Source organism: Talpa europaea, assembly GCF_964194135.1.
Source record: "Talpa europaea genome assembly, chromosome: 1".
Classification (NCBI taxonomy): Eukaryota; Metazoa; Chordata; class Mammalia; order Eulipotyphla; family Talpidae; genus Talpa; species Talpa europaea.
The window spans coordinates 49957691-49971991 of record NC_140073.1 but is presented as its reverse complement, the minus strand read 5'-3'; the positions used below and the strand labels follow the sequence as shown (position 1 = coordinate 49971991).

The following is a 14301-nucleotide window of genomic DNA, read 5'->3' as shown; positions in this document are numbered from 1 at the left end:
CTATATTTTCCCAGTTTTCTTCAATGCCAGTGTTTGATAGTCAGAAAAGTAAGCATGTAAAAGCCATGCCACTCCCTCTGCTGTCCACACACCTCCCGCCACCCTCACCCGCTGAGCAGTCTGTCCCTCTCCTCTCCCCAGACCAGGTCCGCAACAGCTACTACATTGGGGCCGATGGCTCCCTGCGGCTGCTGCTGGCCAATGGAATGGAGGTGGCGCTGCAAACCGAGCCCCACCTGCTGGCGGGCACCGTCAACCCCACCGTGGGCAAGAGGAACGTCACGCTACCCATTGACAACGGCCTCAACCTGGTGGAGTGGCGGCAACGCAAGGAGCAGGCTCGGGGCCAGGTCACCGTCTTCGGGCGCCGGCTGCGGGTGAGCAAGGGCCTCAATCTCTGGAGGTGGCTGGGTCTCAGGACAGAATGGGAAGGAATCTGGAGCATTGGGTTCAGATTTTGAGAGTGTTGTGGGAGGAGGAAGATTTCGTTGGGCCCTCAGTGTCCTCATCTGCCAAAGGAGAAAAGTAAAGTTGGCAACCACGTGTAAAATGTCTCGTCAAGCTCGCTGCTACTGGTGGAAAGATCGCTGACTTTGGTGTAGTCAGGCCTGGGGTGGATTTTCCATTTCTATTCTCTGAATGAATTTGGGCAAATTGACAATCTTGTAAAATCTTGATTTCACTAGCCACAAAATGAGGAGATAAAAGTTGCTTTTTTAATGAGTTGCTACAGGGATTAGGAAAAACACATAAAGTGCCTCAGACAGAAGCTAGTACATAGAAAGTGGCCAGGAATGCCACTTCTTGCTCCCCTTGTCGTCATTGGTGTTCTCATTGCTTTTGTTATTACGGATGCTAACATGTCCCAAATGCTGTTCGGCTGTTTGGAACTGCAGTCTCCGCTCTTCCGAGGCAGAGCTGTCCTTCCTAAACAAGCAAAACGACCCTCCCACACATACACCGTAGCTGTAACTGACACGTTGGCATGCATTCAGAGTGCTGTCCGGCGTTCAGATGCCCTGAACCAGCCCTTTCTCAGCCTCACTGCCGGTGTTTCTAATAAAATGTGGCCTGACCCTAGGGCCTGACTGTCCTCCTTTTCTCTCCAGCTTGAGGAAGGAAGGGGATGGAAAACTAAAAGCAAAGAAACTAGCCCTGGCGTTCAGCGCCACACCTTGCAGACCACGGGTACTCTGCAGAGACCTGCCGAGCTGCAGGGGATCGCAGAACTGAGCCAGATGTTCCTGACTAAAACCACAGAAGCATCCTGATGCAACACAGCTGGGTTGTCTTGAGCCCCCTCCCTTCAGCAAAGTTTCCTCTAAGCTGCTCATTCACACATGGGACAGAGAGAGGAGGGACTTTTCCAGGCTCAAATACCTAGACAGTGGTAAAGACTAGAAAAAAAAAAAAAATACCTTGTCAACCTCCCACAACAGACAAAGAAATGGTAAGTGACTTATCCAATATCATACAACTTGAACCCGGAAGGCTGGGCTTCCTGTGTTCCCACAAAACCAGGAACTCTAGCAAAAATGCTGAAAACAGTCTTCCATTCGTTCCCTGAGGAACACCCCACCAACTTTGTTCTCTGTGGCCACACAGGGCCTCCCTGTCTGAATTCTCTGAGAGCCTCTCATCCCCATCTCAGGCAGTATGTTAAGTAGAAAGTGTGAGGTGAGCTTGATGCCTGCCAGGGCTGTGTGCAGAGCCTTAAGGGACTCCTCTAAGTCTCAGATTCCTCTGCAGAAACTAGATAATATATTCAAAGCACCTAGCCCAGTGCCGGTAGATCCCGGGTGCTCAATAAACAGCAGCGATTAGTACTATTAGGATTTCCTCTCTGCCGTGTGAACTGGACCAAAAGTTTCCCAGGCTTTAATTGGTCCCTCTCCAGCCCGAGATTAATGGCGCTCCAGTCGGGTGGCCGCATCTCTGCATCCTCCCAAAATAAATGACCACCCACGGTGGCAGCATGTGGAATTAGAATGTTAGCCGGGTGCACCTCTCCATAATGGAGCTCATTTTTTATACAGCTGGGAACTTTTTTAATAAAGAAAGATGTAAAATAATCTCATTGCCACCACTGTGGAGCACAGGAAGCAGTTCCCCAGTGAGCTGCTTAATTCAATTTTATTAATTTTGCCATAGAGGTATAGCTCCCCTTCACTAGAGGCCCTCCAGGGCATGAGGGGGCAGCTAGCTGGATCACACCACCTTGTGGGGAGCCACAGGGCACCTTCCAAAAGGTGATTTCAAGAGGCTCCCATCATTGGTGGTCCCAACCCCGCATCCTTCTTTGCCCTTTCTGCAAAGAACACAGCTTCAGCCTGCAACACCTCGGATTTTTCATGGGAATTGTCTGCCACACAGTTTTTGCTTCTGCAATTGTGTTTGATTACCCCTGGGAAAGCAACCTTATTATAACCAGGCCATTCACAGCTAAAGTCGTCTCAGCATCATCATTATAAATCCTTATTTTCAAGGCTTTAGAATTTGTTTGGGGAGCTGGGAGAGACACACATCTCTGCTTCCTCTGAAAATGACCATGATCATTTGCTGCCATTTAATGGAAATAATTGCAACCATTTATTCGGTTCCTGCTATGTTTCTCCAGGCCTCACACAGCTCTGTTGTTTTATAGAAATAGGAATTGAGACTCAGAGAGGGAAAGGCACTTGCCCAAGGTCACACAGAATAGTTTGGCTACAGACTTCAAATAGGAGTCCTGGCCTTCGTTCCTAGACCTGAGCCCTTTCACCACAGAGGGTGCCAGATCCTTCCATTACTCAGTCCATGTGTGTGGTTTACTACATGTGACCTCCCTTGTCTGTTTTCCTCTGGGTCCTCCTTGCTCCTTGTCAAACATAACCAGTGACTAATGGAAGAGATAGAGTATGCCCCAGTGCCCCATAAGGCCAGGCACCAATTAGAGTGAGCCAGCATTTTAGCTTCAGAGTACCTGGCAATCTTTCAGGGGCAACTGGAACCTAAGGGGTGAATCCAAATATAGAATTGGGCCTCTGACCTATATTTCTTCATTAAAGTATGAAAAACCCTGACTTATTGCTGCCCCATAAGACCCTATGTTCCTGACATTGAAGAGAAATTTTGTGCTGACCTAGCAGCCCAGGTAGGGGTGAGATGATGCAGGGGACTCCTGATCCTGCGGACACACCAAAATGTTGCAAAGCTAAGACAGTGTCCCCAGGAGGCCCGCAGCCAGAGTTGCCACCCCAGACTCAAACACACACTGTCCCCAGGGCCTCCAGGAAGACCAAGGTGACTGAGAAGCCCGGCATGTGGTGACAGAGAGCATGAGAGATCCCAGCAGAGATGGGAAATTGAGACCCCCAAGGAGGGCAGGACCCAGCCAGAGATCCGCTGAGCATTTGTCAGCACATTGTAGTGGTGAGAGGCAAACCCAGACTCACTCACCCACCACTAGACCCAGAGCACAGCCCTTCTGCTCCCTGACTCCGGTCAACTCAGTGCCGAGCACTAGCACAAGCAGGGCATAGAGCAGATGGCCACGTGATAGTAGGTGGGCCTGCCTCATCTCTCCTCTCCAGGAAGCTGAGATAGATTGGCCTTTTTGCTGTGTCCTCATGAGAAGAATCACATTAGGAAGTGACATGGGTGGTCTTTGGTAACAGCTGCTATTGCTCAGAGTTTGCTTCTCCTCACAGCAGCCCTCTGTGTTAGCATCACCATGCCCACGTTACAGAAGAGAAAACCTCCCAAATGCCCGGCGCTGGCCAGGACCCACACCCCTGTCTGTTGTCCCTGAGGACCATGCTGCCTCCTCCACTCGGGAGCTTCTCAGACCCAAGTTCTCAATGCCCAGATTAACTGACTTCACCTGCCTCCCCCTTCTCTAGGTGCACAACAGAAACCTCCTGTCCCTGGACTTTGACCGTGTGACACGCACGGAGAAGATCTATGATGACCACCGCAAGTTCACCCTGCGGATCCTGTATGACCAGGCAGGGCGGCCCAGCCTCTGGTCCCCCAGCAGCAGGTTGAATGGTGTCAACGTGACCTACTCTCCAGGGGGGCACATTGCGGGCATCCAAAGGGGCATCATGTCCGAAAGGATGGAGTATGACCAGGCGGGCCGCATCACATCCAGGATCTTCGCTGATGGGAAGACATGGAGCTACACGTACTTAGAGAAGGCAGGTGTCTGTCTCCCTCCTTCGATAGCCTTACCATGTTGTCAGTCCTTGTGACTCAATCCCTGGCCAGACCCAGGCTGCTGGCCTTAATGGAACAGATCTCATTCCTGAGGCCTTCTTGTAAATCTGCCACAGAAGCCAGGGCAGCCCTAAGAGGCATCTCAGTGGGGCAGGAGCATGTGAAAGTCCCACATGATAGTCGAGCCCAGGCCCCAGTCCAAACAGCAAGTGGACTTCCGGAGCAGGACTCAGTGTCACATGCAGGCAGGAGTCTGCTCCAGGGTCTAGGGCACAATGTGGTCCGATCCCAGGAATGAGGCAGAAGTCTGGGGATCATCATTCAGGAGGAAGGTGCTACATCCTGATTTTCAAGTGCTGGGTGTTGCCTTCATAAATTTCTCAGGTCAGGATTCATTTCATCCCAGGGGCTAGGATTCAGAAAAGGCCTGAAATCAAAAATTAATCCCAAATGAGAAAAGCTGGTTGCTTTGATACCTATGTGCCTCTGGTACTGTTGCCTGCTGGCTCTTCTCTGAGACAGAATTTGCACTTCCTGCCCCAGTTCTGGCACCCAAGTCCCTTCTCTGTTTCCTGTGCCTCACACCTGACCAGAATCCAGGCTCTGCCTGCTTTGTGGTCAGACTCCCCAGCCCTGTGCTGGGTGAGCATCTCCAAGAGCCATGTTCTGTGGTGGTGCTTGGAGGTCATCCAATGTGCAGAAAGCCAAACCCAAAAGAGAAAGAATGTTCCCAGGGCCACACAGTGAGTCTGTTGTTAGAAGCCAGGTTTTCTATTCCCATCACACCCCAACCCAGGGTGGGCTCTGACCTGTTACCACATAAACAATGTGCAAAGCCTTAAATGCCCTTCTCAGACATGCTCTTTATCCTGTAGGCCACAGGGAATCAGCAGAAGTTGTTTAGCAGGCAGTTGACATAGTCAGCTCGTGCTTTAGGAAAATCATTCCCGCTTGAATAGGAAGATTGATTAGGAAAGAATCTGGAGCAAGAAATCCAGGAGAGAGCCTGCTACAAATACTTTAGGCCAGAGCTCCCAACCTTTCTCACATCCCATCACATGCTAAAATCACATTGCTTGTTTCTTTTTTTTAAAAAAAAATTATTTATTTATGCATACAAGAGCAGCAGGGTACAGGCCAGAGGTGTGGGGGGTGAGAGGATTCACCAGAGACAGAGTGGGGAACAGAACAGGCAGACTGACTGAAATACACTGCTGAGGGGAGCAGCGGGAGAGATAGGAGAGGTCTGCTGCGCCATGTGTGTTAGCTTCCTGGCCGGGGATCGAACTCACGCTGCAGTAGCTGCAGATAGCTTCATAGTGCTGACACTTAACCCCTTGCACCACCAGAGAGGCCCCTAAAATCACCATTGTTTGTACCACACAAAGGAGTAAACAGAGGAGGCTACTCCCCATAAGAAGGCAAAGGGCTTGAGTATCCTGGGGCCTCAGGCACTTCTAGGGCCAAGGGTTGGAAGAAGCCTTTTTCTTAGCACAAACATACCCCATCTGCAGTATCCTGAGGCATGGTGGTTGGAAAGCTCTGGTTTGGGTATAATTTGGCAGAATCACCAAGTTTCTGGACCTTTCATTCCTCTCCTTCAAGCCTTAGGCACACAGACCTAGTTGGCGTCCCCCTCCCCCACCTCTGGCGCACCCACTTCCTCCGCCCCATCCCACTTATCTCTTGCTTTTTCTCTCCTCCAGTCCATGGTGCTGCTCCTCCACAGCCAGAGGCAGTATATCTTTGAGTTTGACAAAAACGACCGCCTCTCATCCGTGACAATGCCCAACGTGGCCCGGCAGACCCTGGAGACCATCCGCTCAGTGGGCTACTACAGGAACATCTACCAGCCCCCCGAGGGCAATGCCTCGGTCATCCAGGACTTCACTGAGGACGGGCACCTCCTCCACACCTTCTACCTGGGCACTGGCCGTAGGGTGATCTACAAGTATGGCAAGCTGTCCAAGCTGGCCGAAATGCTGTACGACACCACAAAGGTGAGCTTCACTTACGACGAGACCGCGGGCATGCTGAAGACCATCAACCTGCAGAACGAGGGCTTCACCTGCACCATCCGCTACCGTCAGATAGGGCCCCTGATCGACCGGCAGATCTTCCGCTTCACCGAGGAAGGCATGGTCAATGCGCGCTTTGACTACAACTATGACAACAGTTTCCGCGTGACCAGCATGCAGGCCGTGATCAATGAGACTCCGCTGCCCATTGATCTCTATCGCTATGACGACGTGTCAGGCAAGACAGAGCAGTTTGGAAAGTTTGGTGTCATCTACTATGACATTAACCAGATCATCACCACTGCTGTCATGACCCACACGAAGCACTTCGATGCGTATGGTCGGATGAAGGAAGTGCAGTATGAGATTTTCCGCTCACTCATGTACTGGATGACCGTCCAGTATGACAACATGGGGCGCGTCGTAAAGAAGGAGTTGAAGGTGGGCCCCTATGCCAACACCACGCGGTACTCCTATGAGTATGATGCTGACGGGCAGCTGCAGACAGTCTCCATCAATGACAAGCCACTCTGGAGATACAGCTACGACCTCAATGGGAACCTCCACTTACTGAGCCCCGGGAACAGTGCGCGGCTCACCCCACTGAGGTACGACCTCCGTGACCGCATCACTCGGTTGGGTGACGTGCAGTACAAGATGGACGAGGATGGCTTCCTGAGGCAGCGGGGCAGTGACGTCTTTGAGTACAACTCAGCCGGCCTGCTCATCAAGGCCTACAACCGGGCCGGCGGCTGGAGTGTCAGGTACCGCTATGATGGCCTGGGGCGCCGGGTCTCCAGCAAGAGCAGCCAAGGCCACCACCTGCAGTTCTTCTATGCGGACCTGACCAACCCCACCAAGGTCACCCACCTCTACAACCACTCCAGCTCTGAGATCACCTCCCTCTACTACGACCTGCAAGGGCACCTCTTTGCCATGGAGCTGAGCAGCGGCGACGAGTTTTACATAGCCTGTGACAACATCGGGACCCCTCTGGCCGTCTTCAGTGGGACGGGCTTGATGATCAAGCAAGTCCTATACACTGCCTATGGGGAGATCTACATGGACACAAACCCCAACTTCCAGATCATCATCGGCTACCATGGTGGCCTTTACGACCCGCTCACCAAGCTTGTCCACATGGGCCGGCGGGACTATGATGTGCTGGCGGGCCGCTGGACTAGCCCAGACCACGAGCTGTGGAAGCACCTTAGTGGCAGTAGCATCATGCCGTTTAATCTCTACATGTTTAAAAACAACAACCCCATCAGCAACTCTCAGGACATCAAGTGCTTCATGACAGGTGAGGCCCGGGACACTCTCGGAGGGCAACCCCCACTTTGCTCTGGCCTCTGACGAGACAGTCTTCTTTAAGTAAGTTGAAATGGGGCCATGGAGACAGACACTTCTTAGAGCAGCAGTCCCCCAAAGTAGATTTGAATCACCACTCATTTAGGAAAACACCTTGGAAAAATTGGTTCAGGCATCAAATCAACCTGACAGGCAACCACTGTTCTTCAATTTTCATAATGCCTTTCAGCTTATGAAAGGCTGTGAGAAGTCCCGTAGTTAAAGAGAAGTGTTATTTACTCACTATTTCTAAAACTTATTTGACCATGAAACCCCCTTTTCACTGTGAAATCTTACCGGATGAATCCCTTAAGAATGTACTTAGGGAGTTTCTGACCCAGAGACCAGGCAGGCTATGAGTCTCCCCCCAGTCAGTTGGGTGGGAATGAAAAAGAATTCAGTTCTCTCACTTGGGATAATGGAGTGGAAAATTCAGACTCCAAGACAGAACTGGGTGAAGTACCCACCATATCTAAGTTACGACATCACAAAAATAACTTCCCTGAATTCCAATTTCCTGATCGGTAACTTGCAGTTAGAATACCTCCCCTGACTCTGATCAGTTAAATGTGCATATTGTAAACTCTCAAGCAACCACTAAAAAAAGAAGAATCTAAGTCAATAGTGGAGATGAAGTGGAAAGCTAAGAAATAGCCAATCTGTTAAACAGGGCAGGAAAAGGGGGCAAAGAATAGGTGCACAAAGAGGAAAAAAAACAAAACTCTATTGCCGAGGTGAAATGAAATACACTTTATTTCTTTCTTTTTTTTTTAATTTATTTATTTATGTATATAAGCACTGGGTACAGTCACAAGCGCGGGAGGGTGAGAGAATTCACCAGAGCCAGAGCGGGGAACAAAACAGGCAGACTGACGAAGTGCACTGCTGAGGGGAGCAGCGGGTGGCAGGAGAGGTCTGCGCGCCATGTGGGACCCTCACCCGGTGGCTGGGGATCGAACTGTCACTGCAGAGGCTGCGGGCAGCTTCGCAACCCAGCGCTCAACTGCTGCACCACCGGGGAGGCCCCACTTTATATCTTTTATAACAATGATTTTATTCTAAGTAAGCACGATGGATCTGTGAAGTAATACTGTGGAGTAATGGATGATAAAGCTAGTCCCTGAAATTAAACTCTTCCCCATCCCACCTTTCCCTCCTGCTTTCCTTCCTTCCTTCCTAGTAAGGTAACTTTGGCTTTCGACTCTGTATATGATTGACAGGTACAGGGGCACATCTTTTCAGATACATTACCACACCACACCCACCACCAAGGCCCTCACAGTCCACCACGCTCCATTGTGCTCCCGCTACACCCTACTCTCCACTTTCCCCTGCTCTCTCCCCTCTGATAGGCTCAATTTTACAGTCAGATTTCTAGTGTTTGTTATTGGGTTGGTTTTGTCTGACCCTTTATTTTGCATCTCTATATTCCACATATAAGTGGATCCAGGAAATGAGCCACATTGTATAGCCTGCCTCCCATGCTGCCTGGCTGGCATTGGTTCCCTTCCCTATACCCTCTGGTTTGCAAAGTGGGCTTTGCCTTTCCCTCCCATGAAACCAATTGGAGTAGAAAGTGTCCCTGAACTCGCAAACCTGGTGTCTCTCTGCTTTTGTTGGAGACAGACCCTCCCACCCCCAAGATAGTCTCAAAATTTCAGCATGTGCCTCCTTTGTGCAGAAGGGATGCTAGCAAGGCAACCAAAACATGTCTAGCACAGACACACCCCGTATACACTATTGCACTTGTAGACAGCGAGATGGGCTTCAGTGACCCCCTTTACAGAGGAGGAAAGTGAAGATTGGAGATTAGAGAAACTGGCTTCCTAAGAGGAGCCAGGGCTGGGGTTAGAAGTCTGACTCCACACCCTCATCTTGGATTCGAGTCCACTTTGTCAAGTGCAAGGTTGTGCAGCCGTCCTGGGCAGCCACCCCAAATGGGCGAATAGAATAGAGTTTTAACTTGAGGGAAGTAGGTAGTTCTGATAGCATAAGAAGTGAGAGTAAATTCTCAACTCTTCAGAAATGCACTGCAGAAAAAAAGCAATGAATAAATAAATTTTCAGTATTTTTCCTAAAGGCATAATGGGAACAATTCCCACCATCCATCGCTTATAATTAAGGCCCAGCCCTCTTGTCAGGCCCCTGGTTTCCTGGGAATTTTCAGTACTCCTCATAGCAGCTTTCCTTTGCAACTACAAATTCAGAAGCAAATTCTCAGCCTCAGGCAAAATAGCTTTGTAGGGTTCCTCCTTCCCCCATTCTGTTTTAATTTCCCAAAGAACCATCTGCCAAGATTCATAGAATCAGAGAGTCTTAGAAACTTAGTGAAGAAAGGGACTTTGAAAAAGCTGGCCCCAGCACCTCATGCTATAAATGAAGGAAGTGGCAGTCCGGAGATCTGGAGGCTTGAGTTGGAGGAAGCACAGAAAACTCTGTGAGGCAGAAACTGAGCTGGACACTTTAATACATACGTACACATCCCAGAAATAATGTGGCTTCGGATCAGACCACCACAATAAAAGCGAGTATCTCAAAACAGCAAATGTTTTGGTTTCACACGAGTGTTTTGGTTTCCCAGTGCATATAAAAGTAACGCTTACACTCTACCCTATACTGATGAGTGTGTAATAGCATCATGTTTTAAAAAAACAATGTAGATGACTTAACTAAATGTGACACAGAGTCACAAAGTGAGCACGCACCATTGGAAAAATGGTGTAGGCGGACCTGCTGGAGGTGTCCCTGTGTAATTTATGTAACAAACTTCAAACAGTCCCTGCTAGACCACAGCTGCCCCCATGTGCTAATACTGTTAGCGTTCCTCTCCATGACCTGGTGAAAACCATTTCCACCACCAATTTGCAGATAAAGGGACTGTTCAGTTGCCTCCAGTTTTTAAGTTGGGGAGCCGGAATTCGGAGGGGTGGGGGTTGTCTTGCCTCCATGTGCCTTTTCCTAGAAGCAGAACCTGGACTTCAAAGCTTCCTTTTCACTGCGACTCCACCTCAATGCCAGCAGATTTCCCAGGAGAGGGGGCACCCAAAATCCAAAGCAAAACGAGGTTTCTGAATGGAAATGTTCCATGACATGCAGTGGTGACAGGGACACTGTGGTTGACCCCCAGAGGTCATTCCCATCACTGGGATGAATGAGCTCAGTGGTGGCAGGAAAAGACAGTCCCACCTGTGCCTGAAACCCACAAAGCTTCTCTCCAGGGATCTACTCCTTAAAAAAAAAAGCCAAAAACAGGCCTGGATGCCACCTGCCCAGAGCTGCTGGCTCTCAGGTTCAGCTCTAAATCCTGCCTTCCCCAGACCTTAGATTGAGTCTCAGGTCAACAACTGGTTTAGCTTCTTCCACTGCCCATTCCCAAGGCAGGCTTAGCCGTACTGGGACACAGGTAGTTGGTCTCTCTCTCTCAGGCCCTAAATCACCTCCTACCTGCTCTTCCCCTCTAGACTCTTCCTGCTTCAGCCAGTTTTTCTTTCTGGCTTTCTCTCAGCTTTGCTGAGCTGCTGGCTGATTCCCCTGGGGTCTCCCTGCACACCGCTCCTCTCTCCAGGCCTTGCCTTATACAAGGATCTTTGCCTGAAGTGCCCCCTTCATCTCTGTTGTAAGCTAATAAAGTTTACCCAGTTTTTAGTGTCTGGCTTAAACGCCACCATCTTTATGAAGAATTGTCATCCTATCCAACTGAGTGGCTTCTGCCCTTCTGTCTTCTTGTTTCTTGGGTCAACATTATGCACACCCAAGTCTCATCTCTTCTTCCAGGAGGGTGCTTGGGAGGATCTGCGGGACACAGTGCTGGGCACATAAAAGGCACCTGGCACAGTGGCCAGGGAACCCGTGACACATCCTCAACCCTCTCTTCTCCTTACCTGTTGACAGCTTGATTCCACTCTTCAAAGAGTGCAATGCTCAGGGCAAAATCCTACCCATCCCTAAACCTAATATTTATTTTGAAATATTAATCATAATATTTTATGATTAATAACTCCCAAGGAATGTTATAAAATCAATAAGCCCCCAGATCCTCAAGCCCAATAGAAAGACTGGAAAATGAAGGCTCAGGAAGGGAAAGTGACTGCTGTAGGCAATCAGGGTGTGTGAAATGTGGGGACCCTGCTCCCAGTGAAGGAAAAAAATCATGCCCCGAGGCTCTAATCTCTGCAGCTAGGGTAGGGAGAGGAAGGAGAGCGTGTTTTTTCTTTCTTTTTTGTATTACTTTAATTAGTTGAATGATGTAACATATATGTGTGTGTGTGTGTGTGTGTGTGTATATATATATATATATATATATATATATATGTAGTGAAATGAAATACCACAATAAATTTAGTTAACATCCATAACCTCCCATAGTTACCAAAAAATATTTTTTTGGGATGATAAATTTTTAACTCAGATGAGATGCACTCTTAGCAGATTTCCAATATACTGTCAGGTCACAACAGATTAACTGTGGTCACCTTGTTTTACTTTACATTCTCAGAATTTATGACTGGAAGCCTATACCTTTTGACCACCTTCATCCCCTGGCAACCGCCAGTCAGCTTTTCTAGATTCCACATATAAGTGAGATCATCACACAGTGTTTATCTTTCGGTTTTTGATTTAGTCTTTCACTTAACATAATGCCCTCAGATCCATCCATATGTCGCCAGTGGCAGGATTTCTCCTTTTTTACAATTAAATAATATTCTGAAAGTTTGTTTCTTAAGTGAATTTTCTCTTTAAAAAATCTATCATAAAAATCTCCTTTGGGGGCCTCCCAGGTGGCGCAGCGGTTGAGCGCTGGGTTGCGAAGCTGCCCGCGGCCTCTGCGACGCCGGTTCGATCCCCGGCTGCTCCCCGGCCACCGGAGGAGGGTCCCACATGGTGCGCAGACCTCTCCTGCCGCCCGCTGCTCCCCTCAGCAGTGTACTTCGGTCCTTCTGCCTGTTCTGCTCCCTGCTCTGGCTCTGGTGAATTCTCTCACCCTCCCGGCTTCTGACTGTACCCAGTGCATGTATAAACCAAACAAACAAACAAACAAATAGATAAATAAATAAGACATGCCTCTAGAAAATTAAAAAAAAAAAAATCTCCTTTGGGCGTGGTGTTCTCTGCCACGGTTTCCTCTTGGTGTTGGGGGTGGCTGTGGAGGAGGCTTCATCTGTCACAGCTGCCCCCAGGTGTGAAGCTGAAGGTCCTGGGGGGTTGGAGTTGTCAGGAGGGAGGGAAGTCTGGGAACGAGGTTGCACTCAAGTTAAGTCTCTGCCTAGAAGGCAGGTGGTAGGTCCCAGGAGTGTGTTGGGCTCTGATGCCCTTAGCCATCTCCCAAAGCCCCGTACCAGCTGGCTCTGCCACTAGCACCCCTCATATCCTCACCCTACCTGCAACCTGACTCTAGGCTGCATTCTGGGACTAGGTGACATCTGAGGTCTGCTTACTCATTAGGGATATTTCTGCTTTCCTCCCACCCAGATGTCAACAGTTGGCTCCTCACCTTTGGATTCCAGCTGCACAATGTGATCCCGGGCTACCCCAAACCGGACATGGATGCCATGGAACCATCCTATGAGCTCGTCCACACGCAGATGAAAACTCAGGAGTGGGACAACAGCAAGGTAATTCACATACATGGCTGCCCAGCCCTTCCCCTGCTTTTCAGGAAAAATGGTATTCAAATGATGGAAACCCCTGTGTGCCTCCACCGTGCCTACCAGAAACTGTTCCGATAATACTCAGTACCTCCTACCAGCAAGCCATCTGGAGCAGCGCACAGACCCTCGTGGGCTGCATTAGGGGTTTTGTGTGTTACTCTGAATTTGGAGTTCACAAGAATGATGAGCCCTTATCATCACCCAGAACAGAAGTGCCGGGGGGAAGCTGTGTTCTAAATGCACTTGCAATGTTTCTGAGCACCTCCATGGTACATGGCCTTGTGGGGCTATTCTGCTTAAGTCCCAAACATCCCCTGGTATTATTATTCTCATTGTATAGATTTAAAGCCTGAGGCTTTCCCAGTGCCACACAGCAAGAAAGAGGTGGAGCTGGGAGTCAACCCCAGGTCCTGTCTGGAGGTGCTCCAAAAAATGAGCATATTTTAGGTGCTCAAGAAAATCTTTCTCTTCTTCCTCTTATGACCCAGTTTCAAAGACTCATGGAACTATATAGCTGTAAAGGTTCTTAAAAACAGTCTCCTCCCACCCCCTCACTTCAGACATCCATTGCTCATTTCCTCTCCCCACTGTGTTCATACTATCTGTCCTCTGCCAGTGACTGCAGAGATGACACCAGACCTCCACCCGGAGCCAGGACAGGGGGACAGAAGACAGAGGAGGAAAACAGAGTTGACAAGCCCAGGCTGCTGTTAGAAACGTGTATGCCCACCCAGGTTCCTTTAGGCCTCAGCTCCAGCTCTGCAGCTGACACTCAGGGGTGCCCATATTTTCCTCTTTCAAAGCACTTACCTCACCACATTTTCATTCCTGTTCTCTTTCCTGCATCTTCACTAGACCATGAGCACCAAGAGGGCAAGAATAGTCATATTTAAGTACCCAGCAGCCCCAGAAGATACTTACATTGAATAAACTTATGTGGAAAACTTACGGTGAATAAACAAATGGTTGAAAGAAACAACAACCCTTTAAGTTAGCATCTCCCCCATTTCACAGAGGAGGAGAACAGGTTTCATCGAGAAACTTGCCCCAGGACACTAGGCTGGAAAGTTGTAGAAGGCCGTGCAAAC

At 49.3% G+C, this 14301-nt stretch overlaps 1 protein-coding gene across 4 annotated transcripts in view; it reads left to right on the top strand.

Annotated features, from left to right (window-relative positions):
- The window catches only part of TENM4 (teneurin transmembrane protein 4), a gene marked incomplete at both ends in the record, with an annotated part of 390357 nt that overhangs the window by 373952 nt on the left and 2104 nt on the right, over positions 1–14301 (top strand). For all 4 annotated transcript variants that reach the window (XM_084236342.1, XM_084236341.1, XM_084236340.1 and 1 more), the window contains 4 exons: positions 142–377; positions 3882–4178; positions 5904–7518; positions 13035–13177. In XM_084236342.1, the coding sequence (XP_084092468.1) occupies positions 142–377; positions 3882–4178; positions 5904–7518; positions 13035–13177 (2291 nt within the window). The remainder of the gene's footprint in view (positions 1–141; positions 378–3881; positions 4179–5903; positions 7519–13034; positions 13178–14301) is intronic.